An 18,438-nucleotide genomic window follows, 5' to 3' on the forward strand; every position below is an offset into this window, starting at 1 on the left:
TTAATCGTGACATTATAAAGACTCCCACATATAGTAGGTAATATGTTTGAGTGTTTTTTGAATGACTGAAAAGTAATGTATTAAGAATTTGATGGTGAACATGAGGTCATTGGTTAAACGGAGCCCAAAACTTTACCAGAAGAATCACTGAAAAGTGAGCTGCAGGGTTTGAAAAGCAATCTGTGACTATTGAGTATATAAATTCTCATCTGGCCATTAGCAATAATATTATTAAATTAAGTTTTCTTAAGTAATATTCTCCTAGAAAAACGAACTACTAAAAATGTACTCAAGGTACTATAAGAGAACTCATGTACATATATGCATACATACATACACATTTCCATGTGATTTTAATTTCATAATAACATATTCCATTAAGTCTTAGGCCTTATTTCTCGAACTCCAGACCTATAGACATCTGTAGTCTAAAAAAGAGCATCGCTTACTCTTTTTTTTTAATCAGCATCTTCTTATATTCTGTTGATTATCCCAGCATGTTCAAAGATCTGACTCAGTCATTAGATGATTTAGGCATCAGAGAGAAATGTGTGAGGTGGTTCTTCAGTTCACTCAGAGTAAAAACACTGCCTGGGCTCATTATTCTTTAAAGTATACATAAATGTTTCAGTTACTCTTCTCTACGTTTGTTATCTCACATATTAAAAATGACAATAAATTGCCTAATCTTATACAATTTTTTTTTTCATGTGGAAGTTTCTTATGTTCTGTTCCTTGTAGCGAAGATTCTTAACAGACCATATCCCTTTTTTGATACAGGTCTCTTTCCTTGGATAAGAATGTAATATAATAAATTCCACTGTTGTCCTATTGCTATTCACAACTGATCTTTCATAAGTAGGTAATTAAGAGTAAGCGTCAAAGTAATCAACTAAAGGCTCAGCACACAGGGTCGGCTGGGTGTTTGACACATGCTGGACCTCAGTGGGAGTTTGTTGCTGACAAAATAGACAGAGGTTGCTGCTGCTGGGGTTGAATCAGAGGGCATCTCTCCATCTGTTGTCTTCAGAAGAATTATTACAATAGGCCACCTGGTAGATGAGATGCAAGATGTGAAACTTAGGGGTTCCAAGATATTTTTCAACCAGCCATTTCTGTACATGGCTAATTATATATTCTTATGCTTCCCTCAGGACTTGCTTCTTTAATCAGTTCCTACACCACTGATCTTTCTCTCCATGCCTTTGAATGGAGCAAAGAGACCGCTGCTAATGTTATGCTCTGTAAATTGTGTCATCTTGCCAGTACTCAATGCATTGTAGAATCAACCCTTACAACAATATGGTTGTTTTTCAACAAATATTCTTAGCAGGTGCTGTGTCTGGACCTCTTCCAAAGTTAAAGCTTTAGGGTAGCATAAAGCCAGGGTATTTATGAAGAATCAGTTGCTGAGACAGCAAATAAATATACACCAAGTGTAGGGATGCTTCTTGAGCCCATGACGTGGCCTGTTTGAGGCCAGACTCAGAGGAGCGGTGTGTCCTGCCAAACAGCGGTGACCATGTTCCCATGACGGCACTACTGTCTTTATCTCACTGTGTTCATTCAAAATTGTTTTAGCCATCGACAGTCACCAAGTTTCTGAATGAGATGAGAAATATTGGGGTTGCTAAGGGCATCTTTATCTTCTCTGCTTATAAGGACACATAGGCTAAAAAAGAAAACTCTGTAATAAAAACAGCCAAATAGCCACTTTGTACCACATGATCCAGTGAGGATCAGCCCCTAGCTTCAGTTCTGCTTTCAATGACCTTGTGACATTGGTCTAGTAAGGTAACCTCTCCTCTTCAATTCCTCATTTGTAAGTGTGAGTGATGTGTTGCATGGGTGCCCCACAAACACATGAAAATGAAATGAGGTGGAAGATGCAAAACAGCTTTGTTGACAGTGTAAGGAGATATATATATATATGTAAAAGCCCAGTGACCGTTATGGCGGAACTACCAGAACAACCAGAATGACCGGTCGCTATGATGAGCACTGACCACCAGGGGGCAGATGCTCAATGCAGCACCACTCAGCCAGAAGCCAGGCTCACAGGTGGTGAGCTCAGTAGTGGTGGCTGGAGCCTCTCCCGCCTCCATGGCAGCACTAAGGAGCAGCGAGAGCCAAGCAGTGAAGAGCGAGCAGCAGGCAGGTGGTAAGGAGTGAGCAGGTGGGTGGTTAAGAGTGAGCAGGTGGGTGGTTAGGAGCAAGCAGGCAAGCGGTTAGGGGCGAGGGGTCCCGGGTTGCAAGAGGGATGTCCGACTGTCGGTTTAGGCCTGATTGGGTCTAAACCAGCAGTCAGACATCCCCTGAGGGGTCCCAGATTGCAAGAGGTCGCAGGTCAGGCTGAAGGACCCCCCCCACACACCTGCATGAATTTCGTGCATCGGGTCCTAGTCTTTTGTAAAAACACAGTTAATATTTATTATATATAATCAAAGCATCAAAAGGTCAGAAGTGCATGAGGTTTGAAAACCAATCCCCAGTTGGTCCGAAGGTTGTGGGTTATGTTAAGCTGATTAACATTGTTAAGCTGAAAACCAATCCCCTTTCTCTTTATTAGTCTCCAGAATTGATCAAACTTGACAATTCAATGCTTATCTTTATAGGTATGTGTGTGCCTATGTATTTTTGTTCTTTAACAAAAAGGGATCATAGTATACTAATCAGAATTCCATGCAGTAATTTCTACGAGGTAAATTGTTACATATGTATACGGAACAACCATGCTTTAGGTGACAAAGTTTGAGCACCACAGTGATAGTGTGATAATATTTGTCTAGAGACAGAGATAAGGCTTCCTCTGGGAAGACTATATTGCAAAGGAATGAGGCAATTTTACTCTTCACTTCACATGCTTCCCCACCATTATCATTGTTTATCTTAAGCATGTATTCTTTAACAGTAATTACTGAAGACTGGGCAAGGGAATGTGGAGCATAGATCCACAAAATGGAGACAATGTAAGACTATGAAAATGTATGTATAAATGGTAGACCAGAAAAAAAAAAAAAAAAAAAAAAAAAAAGGAAAGAATATACAAAAGAATTTAGGAAGTGAAATAAAGGAAGCAAAAGTGAAAGTCGATGTGACAGGATTTTCCAAAGTATGCAGTGTCTGCTACCAGCTGTCTTGTTGTACATGACTCTCAGCCGCAGGATGTTCAGCCTTGCTGAGTAGTTTTTTACTGGGTGCTGTGACAGAGGGCAGGTAGAAGCTGGTACAAGGGTCTGCCAAGAGAGGAAGTATGGCTAAAAATGGTCAGTGCTCAATTGTTTCACAGTTTAAAGTTTTCATATATATATCTTTTTTTTTTTAATGCACAAACAGCCATAAATTTGTGGAATGGACAAATTTGACAATCGAATGTCCCCTGAAAGGTCCTAACATCAAGCAACATAATTTATCAATACATAATCTTCTTCTCAATAAAGCCTTATGTCCTTCCCATCCACACATCCTGTCATGTCTGTATTTAAAATCCACCTTGAATCTGTCTACTTTTTCTCTCTTCGTCACTATCAACCCAATTCAAGTTCACTCCTGCCTGTTTCCACTGGGGTGGCCTCCTGAGCAGACTCTCTACTTCCACCTTGTCTCTCCTCTTCCCCTGGCCATTCCTATTTTCCACATGAAAAGCAAGTCAATATTTCTAAAATGCTCATAGAACAAACCTAGAATCTTCTGCATCATCTGTCCCTTGCTCATTTTTCCAGTTACCTTTCAGGCTTCCAAGTCTGCTCAGACCTTTGTCCCCTCGGCCTCTGCACATACTGTTCCTGCTCACGGAAAGGCTTTTCTACTCTACAGATTTCAATTTCTCAACAGCTCTCCCCCTTCCCTTCCCCGCCCCCACCCCCCGCCCTCGCTGCCTCTCCTATCTACATTAGGCCACAGCTTGTATCTCTATATTTATTTGTATGGTATGGGTTTTATCGGACTTCCCTGCTTTGTTGAAGCTGTGTAATGACTATATGGAGGTTTATAATGTGATTTTCTCTACTTCTGTGCCTATTTGAAATTTACCATAATAAACAGCTTTAAAGTTTGCCTCTAATCCTACACACTAAAAACAACTATTGTCTGCAATTACCCTACTTTGGTTTTTCAAATTTCATATTTAAACAATTTTACTTTCCTTTGCAGGATAAATTTTCGTATTTTTGTTCAGAGACATAAAATGCCAGTATTTTAAAGTTCCTAACAAGGTGCTGCTTGCAAGAAAGTGAACTTGAAATCGATATCATGTAGCCTAAAAGAAAGATCTGAAGTTCAATTGTTGTGTTGTTTTTTTTGTTTGTTTGTTTTTTTGCTACTAAATAAAGTCTTGTATTTGAAAGCAGCAATATTATTCGCCATAAAGGGCCCTAGACTAAGGACATAAAACTGTTGTTCTAGTTCCAGTTTGTCACTTTCAGTGGCACATTTAACCCCACCTGCTTTTTTAAAAAAATAATTAATATAATAAAGAGGTAACATTACACATTTTTATTTCAGATTTAAAATTCCATACTTCCATAATTTGGAAGACCAAAGTAAAACCCCACCATAAACACTTTTAAAAGATGAAGTAATAATTCAAAAGGACCCTTTTCTTTGTATTCACTCACAGGGTCATAACGCATCAGTGGTGTGTAAATTATGTTTATCTACAAAGTCAAGAACATGAACCACCTCATCTCCTTCCAAGCTCCTGATACTTTGATTCTTCTCTTCTCTGTGAACATGTTTGTGCAGCATGCTGTAGTACGGTTTCTTCGGATTGAAAGTATATAGGGATGAGATCTGCTGCCAGGCTTTCATGCTCGGAGTGTTGATTTCCTTCGGAAGTGAACCTTCAAAAAAACATTTAACATTCTCTTCTGCCAGTTGGGTTGCATGTTCTATGGCTTGACTTTTGAGGATCTTCTGCTCCTGTTCCACATAGATTTTCCAAAAGCTCAGCTGCAGAAAACTAATTGGAGATGCACATCGGGAGACAGACACAACAATCAGAACGACGACGATCACAGTGGCTATCAGGATCCAGCCCAGGATCTAGGAAAACACATCAAAATACTAATTTGGTCACATTTTTTACAAGTCATTATTAAACCCTCAGGGAAAAAAAAAAAAAGTTTGAACTACTCATGAGTCATGAACAAGCAACAATTTGAGGTCTTAATCTCGTAAGGGAAAAGAGAGGCAGTGACCTCCGGAACCCCTGCGGAACCCCTGCGGAACCCTCCCGAAGCCCTCTGTACAACTGCTTGTTCTGCAAGTCAGTCATTTCCCAAGTCCTGTCAAGAGTCCAGGTAAATGCCTATCTGTCTCTCCCCTAGAACTCAGAACGTGGAATACTGGCAAGTCCAGGGAAGCGAGTGTTCATTTTCAAAAGCCTCTGAGCCCTGCATTCCAAGAAGTGTGGGGTGGTGCCTGAGGCCAGGCAGATGTATTGCGTTGTGACAATTCTGCCTTCTCCTGGCTGCTACATGAGGCGCCTCTCATCTTTCCATCCCTTTCATTGAAAAGGAAAACCCCTATTTTTGTAAAAAACAAGCAAACAAAAAAACCTGCTGTTTGGAATTTCCTGCTGTGGCCTCTTATTCTACAAATGTTTGCTTTCTAGCCTGTTTTCACCTGCTTGAAGAATGAAGATAAACTTAGCTGTATGACCTTGTAGGCCGGAGACTAGATGCGCCCATACTCTCAATGCCATGCCAGGTGCACTTTTTTAATTGGATAGAACTGTATTGTTTTCAAGGCCAGCATCGAGATAACCATTAAGCGCACACAGGGCTGGCTCTTTCATAAAAAGGGAAGTTCTGCTTGTAGCGTTGCTTAGCATTTGGATTCGTTTTCTCTGAGCCCATCCCGCAATGCATAAAGTAAATCTCTCCAAACTCTCCTCCTGCGTTGCTTGATGGTTCGGGAACCATCATCATCACCTCCTTTGCCCCTTGGCTCACCAGAAGCAAGAAGCCCTTCTGGTGTGTCTTAGGGGTCCTATGCCTGGGAAATGGGCACGGACCTCTCCTTTCCGGGGGCCGCCCCCAGACGCCCGCCCTCTCCGCTGACCTGCGACTGGGCCTTGAGGTCCATCAGGAGGGCCTGCACGGACTCATCCTTCGCCTTGTGGCAGGGAACCAGCGGCAGCTCCTTCACACACTGGGAGTCACTGCACAGGCGCCGCGCCAGCATGCGGTTCCCGCTGGCCGCGCACTCGTAGAAGGAGCCGCCGAGCAGCGCCACGGCCAGCCAGGTGAGCGGCGCCAGGGCGGCCCCCCAGGTCAGCTGCGCGCACACCTGCGCCCCGCGCGGCCCCGCGCCGCAGCAGCCGGTGCAGCCGCAGCAGCCGGTGCAGCAGCCGCCGCAGCCGGTGCAGCAGTCGGTGCAGCCCGGGCGGGCGCCCTTGCAGCAGCCGGTGAGCAGGCGCCAGGTGCGGGCGCTCAGCACGTAGCCCAGGAGGAAGAGCGCCAGCGCGGGCACCAGCAGGAACACCAGCCCGTAGGGCAGGTTCCAGGTGTCGCTGCAGGGGCACTGGAACACGGTGGTGGAGAAGATGCGCTCCCCGCCCACGGTCAGCAGCGTGACCAGGCCGTAGCCCAGCTTGTCGCGGTGCTTGAGGTACAGGTCCAGGACCGTCTGAAGCTTCTTCATGGGCTCCATGCCCCCGGGCGCGCGCGGCGGGACCGGTCTGGATGCTTCTGCCCAGTGGCTGCTCCGCGCCCGGAGGATGCTTTTGGTGCACTGGGGTCTGGCTGGGGCTTTCCACTCTGCTGAGAAGCAACTTCAAAAAAAAAAAAAAAAGGAAGGCGACTTCTCTGGCCCCTGACTTCTCTTTCGCTTTCTTATTTCAACCAAACCAGCCCTTGCTGATAAACAGACCCAACCGCAGCATACACTATTGGCCTCTCGAATGCCCCCCTCTCCCCCACCCCACTCCACCCCACACCACCACCCTTTTCTCGAGGCTGCTGCCTTGGTGGCCTTCCTCGCCATGCATGAACTCCGGTGGAAGGTAGACTCTGTTCCATGAAAACATTGGTTTCCACCCAGCTGACAGGGAACCAGGGGCTTTCCGTACCCTTTGCCCCAATGCAGCTTCCCAACCAAACAATCCTAACTTGGGCAAGGGGGAAAACAGACTTTGCTCTATTGCAGCCACCTAGCTGCCAAGCCAGTTTCCAGGAAGACTGAACAGTTACAAAAAACCCTCTGGTCATGAACAGGAAACACAGATTTCTGGTTTCTCTTTCACAAGCTAATTGACAACGAAGCCCACCTCAAGTTCTAGTGCCTCCCTGATGTCTCTGTCCTTCCTGTCCCTCTTCTGGACAGAACTAACACATCATTTACCTGTTCTCTCCTCTGTCTGATCTCCCACCGGACATAAAGCACATTAGACTAAATATATTATATTGACGTTTGCCTCTTTTTTTTCTTCAGGTGTATTCGTACACTGTGGGTACCTGGAGGACTGTCAAATTCTTACTCAGGGACCACCAAGTTGATCAGTGGGGCCTGGGGAGGAGTTCAGAAATACCACTTTTGCCTGGCTGTGGTGGGTCAGTGATTGAGCGTCGACCTATGAACAAGGAGGTCTGGGTTCCATTAATGGTCAGGGCACCTGTCCTGGTTGCAGGCTCCATCCCCAGTGTAGGGCATGCAGGAGGCAGCCATCAATGATCTCGCTCATCATTGATGTTTCTATCTCTCTCTCTCTCTCTCCCTCTTCCTTTCCTCTCTCTGAAATCAATACAAAATATTTTTTAAAAATATCACTCGAACCAAAACCATTTCAAACTGCAGCTACATCCAACTAACATGTTGTTTCCGCTACCTTTAAGTTTTTTCAAAGCAGCATGGCTCTGACACAGACCGGAACCACTTCTGTGAAACTGACCCTGACTGTGCGGCTCCAGAAAGAGGTAAGGTGTGCTTTGAAGTGAGGTGCAGGGTGTGTGCGTGTGTGTGTGTGTGTGTGTGTGTGTGTGATACTAGCATCCACCTCACCACCTCTGGAGCCATGATTGGTTCTAGTTCGGGTCCATTGAAAATCCCCAAGCCCTTTACATCCAGCTCTGCTCTGAGAAAACATTGCTAAGATGTTTAAACCTTAGTGGAAGTAGAATAAAATACTAATGGTTTAGAGATTCAAGAATTTTCTCTAAGAGTAATATTTGAATGACCTTTACACTTTTGGAAATCCATAATTCAACACCAATGTTAAGTACATTAGAACACCAATGGTTATGGGTTTTGTTTTAACTATGTTACTTTGTTTCTCAACACTCATCATCACTGGTTTTAGAAACCACAAAACGTTTCCCAGAAAAGAAAGCAAGATCAACTTTGCAAGGAAGTAAACACCCGAATTGTTCGTAGCAGTCATCTTCAAAGGAGCTACTTTTCAAACATTATTCTCTGTAGCTTTCAAGAGAACCCAGACTAATGGTGTGACCTGGTTGGAATACAACTGCTAGGTTCTAGCAAAGTGTCAGTCCTGTCCCCAAGACTCATCTACAAGAGTAAAAACAAATTAAGGTTCACATCTCATAAGTATTTTCCATGTGCAAGTCACAACTTTAAAAGAAACATCCTTCCGGCCAGCATGGCTCAGTGGTTGAGCATAGACCTATGAACCAGGAGGTCAGGGTTCAATTCCAGGTCAGGGCACATGCCTGGGTTGCAGGCTCGATCCCTAGTGGGGAGAGTGCAGGAGGCACCCGATCTATGATTCGCTCTCATCATTGATGTTTCTATCTTTCTCTCCCTCTACCTTCCTCTCTGGAATCAATAAAAATGTATTAAAAAAAATAAAAGAAACATTCTTTTTTTAAAAAATTTATTTTAAAGAGAGGGAGAGAAAGAGAGAGGAAAAAAAGCATCAATTTGTTATTCCACTTATTTATGCATTCATTGGTAGTTTCTTTTTTTAACTTTATTTTTACTGTTGATGCTATTACAGATGTCCCCATCTCCTTCCCCACCCCGCTTTGCCCACTTCCACCCAGCCTCCACCCGTACTTCCCTCTGGCCATCCCACACTGTTGTTTGTGTCTATGCCTTATGCACATATGTTCTTTGGTTAGTCTCTTTCACTCATTCCCTCTCCCCCCTCCCCTCTGACAGCTCCCAGTCTGTTCCATGTATCCATACCTGTGTCTCTTTCCTGTTCATCGGTTTGTTTTGTTCATTAGATTCCACATATGAGTGAGATCATATGGTGCTTGTCTTTCTCTGGCTGGCTTATTTCACTTAGCGTAATTCTCTCGAGGTCCATCCCTGCTGTCACAAAGGTCTGCATTCCTTCTCTTTTACAGCCATGTAGTGTTCCATTGTGCAAATGTACCTCAGTTGTTTTTTATCCATGCATCTACTGACGGGCACTTGGGCTGTTGTGAATAATGCTGCCACGAACAGGGGAGCATCTATCCTTTCTGATTGGTGTTTCTGGATTCTTAGGATATATTCCCAGAAGTGGGATTGTTGGGTCAAAAGGCAATTCCATTTTTAATTTTTGAGGAAAAGCCATACTGTTTTCCACAGTGGCTGCACCAGTCTGCATTCCCACCAGCAGAGCATAGCATTCCCTTTGCTCCACATCCTTGTCAGCACTTGTTATTTGTTGATTTAATAATGGTAGCCATGCTGGCAGGTGTGAGATGGTATCTCATTATGGTTTTAATTAGAGGTGGTGAGCAGCTTCCAGTTACTCTGTAGCTGTCTTGGAATCTCATTGGTTGATTCTTTCATATGCCTTGACCAGGGATCAAACCCACAACCTTGGTTGTATTGGGACAATGCTCTAACCCAGTGTTTCCCAAACTTTTGACATATGTGTACCCCTTCTATAATTTTCGTAATGCTGAGTACCCCTCGTACTCATGAGAACGTAGAATTAGGTGCAGCTAAGCACGGTGCAGTGCATATCCCCACCAAACTCTTCCTGTACCCCTGGGGGTACGCATACCACACTTTGGGAAACACTGAGAGTCTAACCAACTGAATTACCCAGTGGGTGTGCACGTGACCAGGGCCAGGATACAACTTTAAATGCCAAACTTAACAAATAAATTTAGAGAGTGTGACACTCTTAAGCTTAAAGAATACTCTTCTGGGCCAGGGGCTTAGTTGGTTGGAGGATCATACCATACATCAAAAGGTTTGTGGGTTCAATCCCAGGTCAGGATTTGTAGGGGAGACAACCAATCAATGTTTCTTTCTCACATAGATATTTCTCTCTCCTTCCTCTTCCTTCTTCTCTCTAAAAATTAATTTTAAAAATGTCCTTGAATGAGGATAAAAAGAAAGAAATATTGTTTTGCATGTTATAATTTGTAGATATATCATTTAGTTATGTCACCTTATTATTATGTTAAGACTTTTGAAACATGTATAAAAGTTCTTCCTGTGGAAATGTAAACAGAAAGAAGGAAAGATCAGATCTTTTCTTTGGCACAGGAGTGTCATTTGTTAAATGGCAATCCCATGACATTTCCAATGCCAACCTGGTGTCAAACAGTAGTTAAGTCTATCCAGAGAGAAACAAGGCAACACCAGGGAGCAGATAGGGCCATGGGGCAATTTCAGGCACAGCTGGAGGGCCAGCTGAACACCCACTGCTACTTACCCACGCCATCAGAGTCACGGTAGGGGGCGGTAGAGCTGCAGGCCTTGGCAGAGCAAGGACTCTCCCACAATTCCTCCTGTCCTCCTTCCTGCCCAGCTCAGCTTGTTTACTCAGCAGAATCTGGTATGGGGCGCTCACCTTCCCCACCAACTTCCCCATCTCTCCACTATCTTCCCATGCCCACACAACTGAATCATCTCAGGAAGGGATTTTTCTTCTTACTTTAGCTGTAAACAGTAACCAAAGGGAAATAATTATTTTTCTGTATTTTATTAGATTCCTTAAAGAGGAATCTTGGCAGCAATGAACCAAACCTGAATAGCTTTTGTGGACACCTAGCCTCAGAGCCTGATTCTCTGTGACTCTGCTTTGGCATTTGACCTCCTACAGTAGTGCCAGACACCTGCGGTACTTACCTTATTAAGTTAATTTGAATTTGGCTATCAATGACACTCTCTGGCTCTCCTCCTAACTCAATAACTATTCATCTAAGTCTCCTTCTCAGGCTCCTCCTCTTCTCAGCCATTAATACTGATGCTTACTAAAGTTCAATCCTTTCCACATACACTTCCTAAATAATCTCATTTTGGCATCACCCATGACTGCATGTGTGACCTCGAGCAAACTGACCTTTCTGTGCCTCAGTTCTCTCATGTTTAAATGAAAATAGTACCTGCCTCATTAGGTTGTTGAAGATGAAATGAGGTGATACATGTAACATTTCCAGAATAGTGCCTGGTGCATAATAAATGCTCAAAAAGTATTGTCTGATATTGTTATCTATCTCCTTTCCCATGGCTTTGACAACTGTATGCTACTAGTTCCAAATCTTCATCTCTAGCTCCTCTCTTTCCTAAGTTCTAGATAGGCATTTCTGACTATCTAGCCCAGTGGTCGGCAAACTCATTAGTCAACAGAGCCAAATATCAACAGTAAAACAATTGAAATTTTTTTTTGAGAGCCACATTTTTAAAACTTAAACTTCTTCTAATGCCACTTCTTCAAAATAGACTTGCCCATGCCATGGTATTTTGTGGAAGAGCCACACTCAAGAGGTCAAAGAGCCACATGTGGCTCGCGAGCCGCAGTTTGCGGACCACTGATCTAGCCGATATTTCCACTTGTGTGTTCAGCAGTCACCTCAAACCCAAAATAGAACTCATTTCTCCCTAAAACTTATTTCTCCTCCAGATTTTTAAAGTCAGTTGAAATATCAAACTAGAAAACTCAGCATCACCTGTTGTTGCCACTCTTGTGAACTCCATTCTCTCAGGACTGTCTCTCAGATGGGACCTCTCTCTTCATCCTCACTGAAAGTGGACCACAGTTAACTTCCTGAAAGAGGAATCTGCATATGCTCTACAAACTGTCAGGTGTGTGTGAACAGGATCCAGGGTATAAAAGCTCAGCGCAATATTGTTTGCATTAGGCAAGAACTGTTTTTTTTAATCAAAGAACAAATATCCAACAGCAGCAGCCAAGACAAACTCTGAGATATTCAAACAAGGAAATAATATACAGCAATGAAAATAAATGCTGTTACAGCAACAGGCAATAACAAGGATAAGTCTTAAAAACAATGTTGAGTAATTGAAATCAAACACAAAGAATATGTTCAGTATGATTCTATTTGTAAAAGGTTCAGAAATAGTCAAAACTACACCTTATTTTCTGAGGATGTATACATAAGTAATCTATAATAATAATAAAAGGATAGTATGCTAATTAGAACGGACATCATTCCAGACATCCTTCTGGACGAAGCTGGAGCCGGAGAGAAGCCCATGTCCTGGGTACATGCTGGCAGCCGCAGGGAAGCCAGCCTGGGTACCGGGTGCCTGCTGGTGACTGTAGGGAAGCAAGCCCGGGTCCCAGGTGCCGGAGGGAAGCCAGTTCCAGCTGCCGGGGGAAGGAAGGCCTACTCTTGCATGAATTTTTGTGCATCAGGCCTCTATTAAAACTGTAAAGGAAAACAAAATAGTGAGGAAGAATCACAAGGCAGTGAGTGGGCTTGAATGGGATTATGACTGGGGTGGGGAGGACCAGCAGGATGTTCACAATGCAATTTTTTTTTATACCAGGGAGAGGGCTTTGGAAGTGTTTGCTTTATAGTTATGCTTTGTACAGTATGCTTGTTTTAGTTGTTTTCTGACTATAGGTTATATTTCTCAACGTACAAGGTAGGAAAAGAAAGAAATCCAATTGCATTATTTCCCAGTTGAAAACCCCAATGCTCCCAGCTGTCAAGAGGACAAGTTCCATACTCCCTAAGTTGCCATAGAAGCTCTTCCTAGTCTTGTTCTATCCATCTCAGTGCCCTCTATCCCGTGCACCCCAGTTTCCAACTACATTGACCCCCTTACTGGTACCTGAACTTACATCTTACGGTCTTCCTCAGTTCTATGCCTTCTCACTTGCTCTTATCACTGCCTTGAATGACATTTCTCTGTTCTTCTCCCGGAAAACGACTCTCCTCCTTCAATACTTAGTCACCACTTCACTGAAGCCACCTTCAAAACCTACAGGCAGAGTTAGTGGTTCTGTTTCGTTGCTTCCACATCATCCAACAAATAAAAATGCAGCAATTGTTATTAACGTGCACCATTCCTTTCCAGAGCTGTGTTTACCCACAGCTCCCAGAGAGTGGGACTTATTCATCGTTGCCTTCCTCCACAAAGTCCGTCACTCCCTGTCACAATGCTCTTCTCACACCTGAAATAGCCCTTACCACACTGCATATTAGCCTTATCTCCTTTCAAAACTGTTTCAACAGGTGTCTTACAGTTTTTTCTTGAGAATTAAAATGAGATAGTATGAAGAACCAAGCACAATATTTAGAACATTTTTGTTTCACATTTATATTTTTGGAAAGATTTTTTAAAACAGAGGTGAAATGTGCTAGGGGGCGCTAGTTCACCACCATAATTGACTTGCTTGTTCACCTAATTGGGAACCAAAGAAAGCATCAGATGTTTAGTAAACAAAATAGCATCTGCTGTTGCTCAATGAAATAAGTCAACATAATTCAAACATTTAAACCTATAACTTACTTGACAATAGTTTGGTAAAGAACAACCTGACAGCCAGATTGATGGCATCATACTTATTTTCACCCCTATTTGTTTATTCCCCAACCTAGGGTGAGTCCACCTGGAAGTGCAAAAGTCAAGCAGAGCAAGCACTGTCGATGTGGGCAATACCCTCACCTGTCCTAAGTGAAGAAGTGCCGAGCAAGGGGTTTCCTCAACTGTAAGTGGGAGGGGTGGGTTAGAACAGTGGTCGGCAAACTCATTAGTCAACAGAGCCAAATATCAACAGTACAACGATTGAAAGTTCTTTTGAGAGCCAAGTTTTTTTTAACTTAAACTATATAGGTAGGTACATTGTTATTAACTTAATTAGGGTATGTGGTATTTTGTGGAAGAGCCACACTCAAGGGGCCAAAGAGCCGCATGTGGCTCGAGAGCTGCAGTTTGCCGACCAGTGGGCTAGATCATCTTCAGGGTCTCTTTCAACTCTAACATTCTGTCATATACTAGGTACAGGTCTAGTTCTCGAAAGAGCAGGCATGATCTCAAAAAATACAAACACTCAAGCAAAAAATAACGTAATGCAGTCAAAAGTGAAAAACAAAGAATTTTAAAAATCTGCCCAAATAGGAAAACAAAACAAAACTGCGGATCCATTTTTTCCCCTCCCATACAATGCTGGGTTTAAAAAGGCATTGTGATTAACAAATGATTGTCTGAAAGACGCATTAATTTTGAAATACTTTCTAGCCGCTTTTATATCTCCGCAGCTGCTAATAATTATTGCAGCCAAATGTTTGTCTTTAAGAGAAGGTGATAAAGGAGGCTTATTTTATATGAAGTATTAGCTGGACAATTGAAAGCATGATAGTTTTACAATGACTTCATTCATCTCAACTACCTGAGAAACCACAAGCACTTATGACAGAGTCCAGAGAACAACACTAAGTTAAGAGATGGATATGAAGAAATTGATAAGTGATTTGCTTTTATGTGTATGAAGCTCTTCTATAACGAAATAAGTAAAGTTGGGTGCAAGAGGAGACTAGAAACAGAAAGTAGGCTTCTGATTTTGCACAGATGGTGCAGACCTCATGCTTGCTGTAAGCCATGCTGCAGGTTCCAAACTGTGACAAACACGTGCAGTTTCTATACATGGAGATGTCCATATAGCTTATTTTAGAAGTCTACTTCGGCAAAAAATGTTTTTCTTGCTCTTTTCAGTTTTGTAAGATTAAAGGTAGGACATTGTAGTGACATTAATAGTTTCTAAATAATTATGCTCATAACTTCATCAATAGTTGAAATGATTATAATGTGGCTATTGAAAATTCTAAGTAACTATAAACAAATATTAAAACTTTGTCTTATTTTGAGCTTCATGCAATAGCCCATCATAATTGCTGGCTGTGTTGAAATCGGTTTGGCTTAGTGGATAGAGGGTTGGCCTGCAGACTGAAAGGTCCCAGGTTTGATTCCGGTCAGGGGCATGTGCCTTGGTTGTGGGCACATCCCCAATGGGAGGTGTGCAGGAGGCAACTGATCCATGTTTCTCTCTCTGTCCCTCTCTCTTCCTCTCTGTAAAAAACTCAATAAAATATATTTTAAAAAATAATAATTGCTGGCTGTTTCTGGTCACATTTCTTACCCCCTCTGACCCTAGCTTCCTAACCTATAAGATAAGGATGTAAATAGCATCTTCCTGACAAAATCAGTGTGAGGATGTGTGCAAAGTTCTTAAAATTTATAAGCCCCCATAAGATGGCTATCATTATCCATTGCTATTCAGGATGCTCTAATGTACTAATGCTGTAAATATGGACTGAGCAGCATTTTCATGAACTTCACATTTTATAAAATAAGCCTAGCAGGAGGGCTCTTTATATCTTATTTTTAAAACAAAACTTTTTTTTTTACAGAATTGTCAAATGCTCTCCTTCCTCACTTCGTCCCCTGGCATCCTAATTACTTTATGAAATAAAAATGACCTCTCCTTCGCAACGGATTCATGAAGCTGCTCTCATCGTCTCGAAGGCTCTTAACACATCCACTAAGCAGCACAGAAACTCAGTTTAGAAGCAGTCAACAGGCAGTAAAATTATATGAGCTACTCACCTTGCCAGAGCCTTTTTCGTGAAGCCCGGTGTACTCCGAGGTGCCGGGGTGGATTCTCCACACGTGGAGGCGTTGCACAGCCAGCTGAATTACCAGTCCTCCCGCCCACACCCCCTGCACCCACACCACACGGTCCCACGTTCTCTAGGAAGACAGCTGTGCTGACGAGGCCTGGCTGGGATTGCACAATGCTGTGAATTCAGAAGGCATTCTCACAGGCAGTTGCAGCAATCTGGGGATGACTGTGGTTTCCAGCATCCCACACAAACGGTGTGTTATTTTTAAGTGGTGCTTTGGCATCTGGGCTTCCTATCCCACGTGGGACCGCCACGTATGTAATAGCCATGCACAATTGCAGGTGTACCGTGTTCACACCTGCCTCTCTGATGCACCCTGTCTCGGAGGCTGAATGTCAAGGTCTCCGCCGCCCAAAGGTGACGAAGTGGAAACGGCGCCAGGATCCAGCAGGAGCATCTCTCAGGGCCAAAGGTCACAGCGATGCGGGAGGGTGGTGATGTTAGCGCATTGTGAGAGCTGAAGCTTTATATGTAAGGTCTTTTGGAACCAGAGATGTCTGTGCTCTATTTATTTGCTGCCAATTGTCAAGTAATTTTTGGAGACCGTGTTTGTGCCAGGCGCTGTGTGAGAACCAAGTCCATGTAATAAGCAAGAGACACAATCTCTCCTCTCTGCCCTACTGGGCAAGACAGATGCACCAGCGATATTCATGTTGCGTAAGTGTGAGCTACCCTAGGGCAGTGGTCAGCAAATTGCGGCTCTCAAGCTGCGGTTTGCTGCTCTGTTGACTAATAAGTTTGCCGACCACTGCCCTAGGGCAGTACTCAGTAATAGTGATGTTTTATCTATCTATCTATCTATCTATCTATCTATCTATCAATCATCTATCTATAAAGTGGAGCAGAAACTTTATTCTTTTAAAAATTATATGTATATAGATAGATATAGACAGATAGATAGCGATATAGATATAGATATAGATATAGAGATATAGAGATAGAGATAGAGATAGAGATATAGAGATAGAGATAGAGATAGAGATACCAGAGAGGAAGGAAGAGGGAGAGAAATAGAAACATCAATGATGAGAGAGAATCCATCAGTTGCCTCCTGTACGGCTGCTACTGGGGATATGCCCTGACCAGGAGTTAAACTATGACCTCCCAGTTCCCAGGTCGATGCTCAACCACTGAGCTACACTGGCTGGGCAGAAACTTTATTCTTTGATCAAGAAATGAAGAAAGTACTTTCTGACAGCACTTTCTCAAGAGTGAAGCTTTAATGTGTAATTACAGTTTATATTTCAGCTTTGATTTTAAAAGTTCTGTGAATTCACCTTTCAAAATAATCACTTTTTCCTTTCTTCAGTCCCTTTTGCATCAAGAACAGATACAATATTATGCAGTGCTACAAGAATTTCCCCTCAGAACTCTAATAAATAATAGATCCAGCCCTCTGTCAGTAAAACAAATTCTGCAGTGAGCAGGGTGAAGGAGCTAAGAAATCAAGATGATCTGTACCGGAAGAGGGTAAATGGAACTTACTTTTATTGTACCAGCTGTGTCTTATCCTGGACAAAATAAAAACATGGTAAACAACAAAGGCTGGAAAACTGACTAGATGTTCCCCTCACACAGAAAGGTATTCTTTTTTACTATTTCTTTGGGGGGGAAAATGAAGGTGTCTAAACCAGTGAAGGTACGTCCAGAAAATAATCCCTAAATATATGCTAAAATTATTTTTCATTGTTTAATTTGGAAAGTTCTGGCTGAAATGTTTTTAGGATCCATATGTTTGAAGGAATTCTACTTTAAACCAAAGCTTCAAAGGCCCATTCCAGTCACAAGGGTTCCCTTGGAGATCCACCACTGAAGTCTTATGATCTGACAAATCCCATGACAAAGGCTTTGGCATGGCTCATTGCGAGGGACTTGGAGACAGAGTGGCATCAACTTTACCCACCTCAACGTTACTCCAATTGCCTGGTTAATCCAAATGCTCATACAATTGGCACTATTTTTGAAAAATAAAATGGAGCCCAAGCTGGTTTGGCTCAGTGGATAGAGCATCAGCCTGCGGACTGAAGGGTCCCAGGTTCGATTCTGGTCAAGGGAACATGCCTTGGTTATGGGCTCAATCCCCAGTAGGAGGTGTGCAGGAGGCAGCTGATTGATGTTTCTCTCTCATCAATGTTTCTAACTATCCCTCTCCCTTCCTCTCTGTAAAAACTCAATAAAACATATTTAAAATAAATAACTAAAATAAAGTGGAGGGGAGAAGGGAGGACATCCCCTCCAGCCGCTTCTCTAACTTTCCAGGCTTGTTTCCCATCACCCTCCAGGATTCACCCTGCATCCCGCCACTCAGTCCAGGAGGAGTTCCTGCTGAAAACAAACTGGCTTAAAATAAGAATGGCAGGAAGATATGGACAGTTTCCTAGGTTTATTAAGAGGAAGTCAGGGAACAGGGGCAGAGCCATGGCATGCAACCATGCTCTTCTCTAGTAAATGGGACTGAGAGACACATACATCATAGATGTCCCTAAGTTTATCATCTTTTGACCAATACTCCCACAAAATATACATTCCTTTGGTCATGTGTTTTACCTGTGAGCTAGGCCTTAAATAGTCCCTCTCTGGACTTAGTTAAGAAGCT

General features: G+C 42.9%; 2 protein-coding genes and 1 long non-coding RNA gene across 4 annotated transcripts in view; 1 reads left to right on the forward strand and 2 right to left on the reverse strand.

Moving 5' to 3' along the window:
- Positions 1 to 4,479: 4,479 nt before the first annotated feature.
- CALHM6 (calcium homeostasis modulator family member 6) lies at positions 4,480 to 17,587 on the reverse strand. Of its 2 annotated transcripts, none has more exons than XM_084890160.1 (3): positions 15,766 to 17,587; positions 6,064 to 6,775; positions 4,480 to 5,043 (listed from the first exon to the last, which is right to left on the reverse strand). In XM_084890160.1, the coding sequence occupies exons 2-3, from the start codon at positions 6,652 to 6,654 to the stop codon at positions 4,621 to 4,623; spliced, it is 1,014 nt and encodes a 337-aa protein (XP_084746286.1). In that variant the 5' UTR covers positions 6,655 to 6,775; positions 15,766 to 17,587; the 3' UTR covers positions 4,480 to 4,620. The 2 variants fall into 2 exon arrangements, with proteins under 2 accessions (XP_084746286.1, XP_084746287.1); XM_084890161.1 differs by lacking the exon at positions 15,766 to 17,587 and adding an exon at positions 7,073 to 7,096.
- Positions 6,768 to 15,759, forward strand: LOC311625644. The gene is made up of 3 exons (XR_014795547.1): positions 6,768 to 7,916; positions 13,761 to 13,870; positions 15,570 to 15,759. It is a non-coding gene; the product is annotated as an uncharacterized lncRNA (long non-coding RNA).
- DSE (dermatan sulfate epimerase) overlaps positions 12,140 to 18,438 on the reverse strand; it is a 64,897-nt gene continuing 58,598 nt past the window's right edge. The window contains exon 6 of the mRNA XM_084890134.1: positions 12,140 to 12,581. Coding sequence (XP_084746260.1) covers positions 12,359 to 12,581 — 223 coding nt within the window. The 3' untranslated portion in view covers positions 12,140 to 12,358. The remainder of the gene's footprint in view (positions 12,582 to 18,438) is intronic.

Source organism: Pipistrellus hanaki (assembly GCF_964339955.1).
Source record: "Pipistrellus hanaki genome assembly, chromosome: 7".
NCBI classification, from domain to species: Eukaryota; Metazoa; Chordata; class Mammalia; order Chiroptera; family Vespertilionidae; genus Pipistrellus; species Pipistrellus hanaki.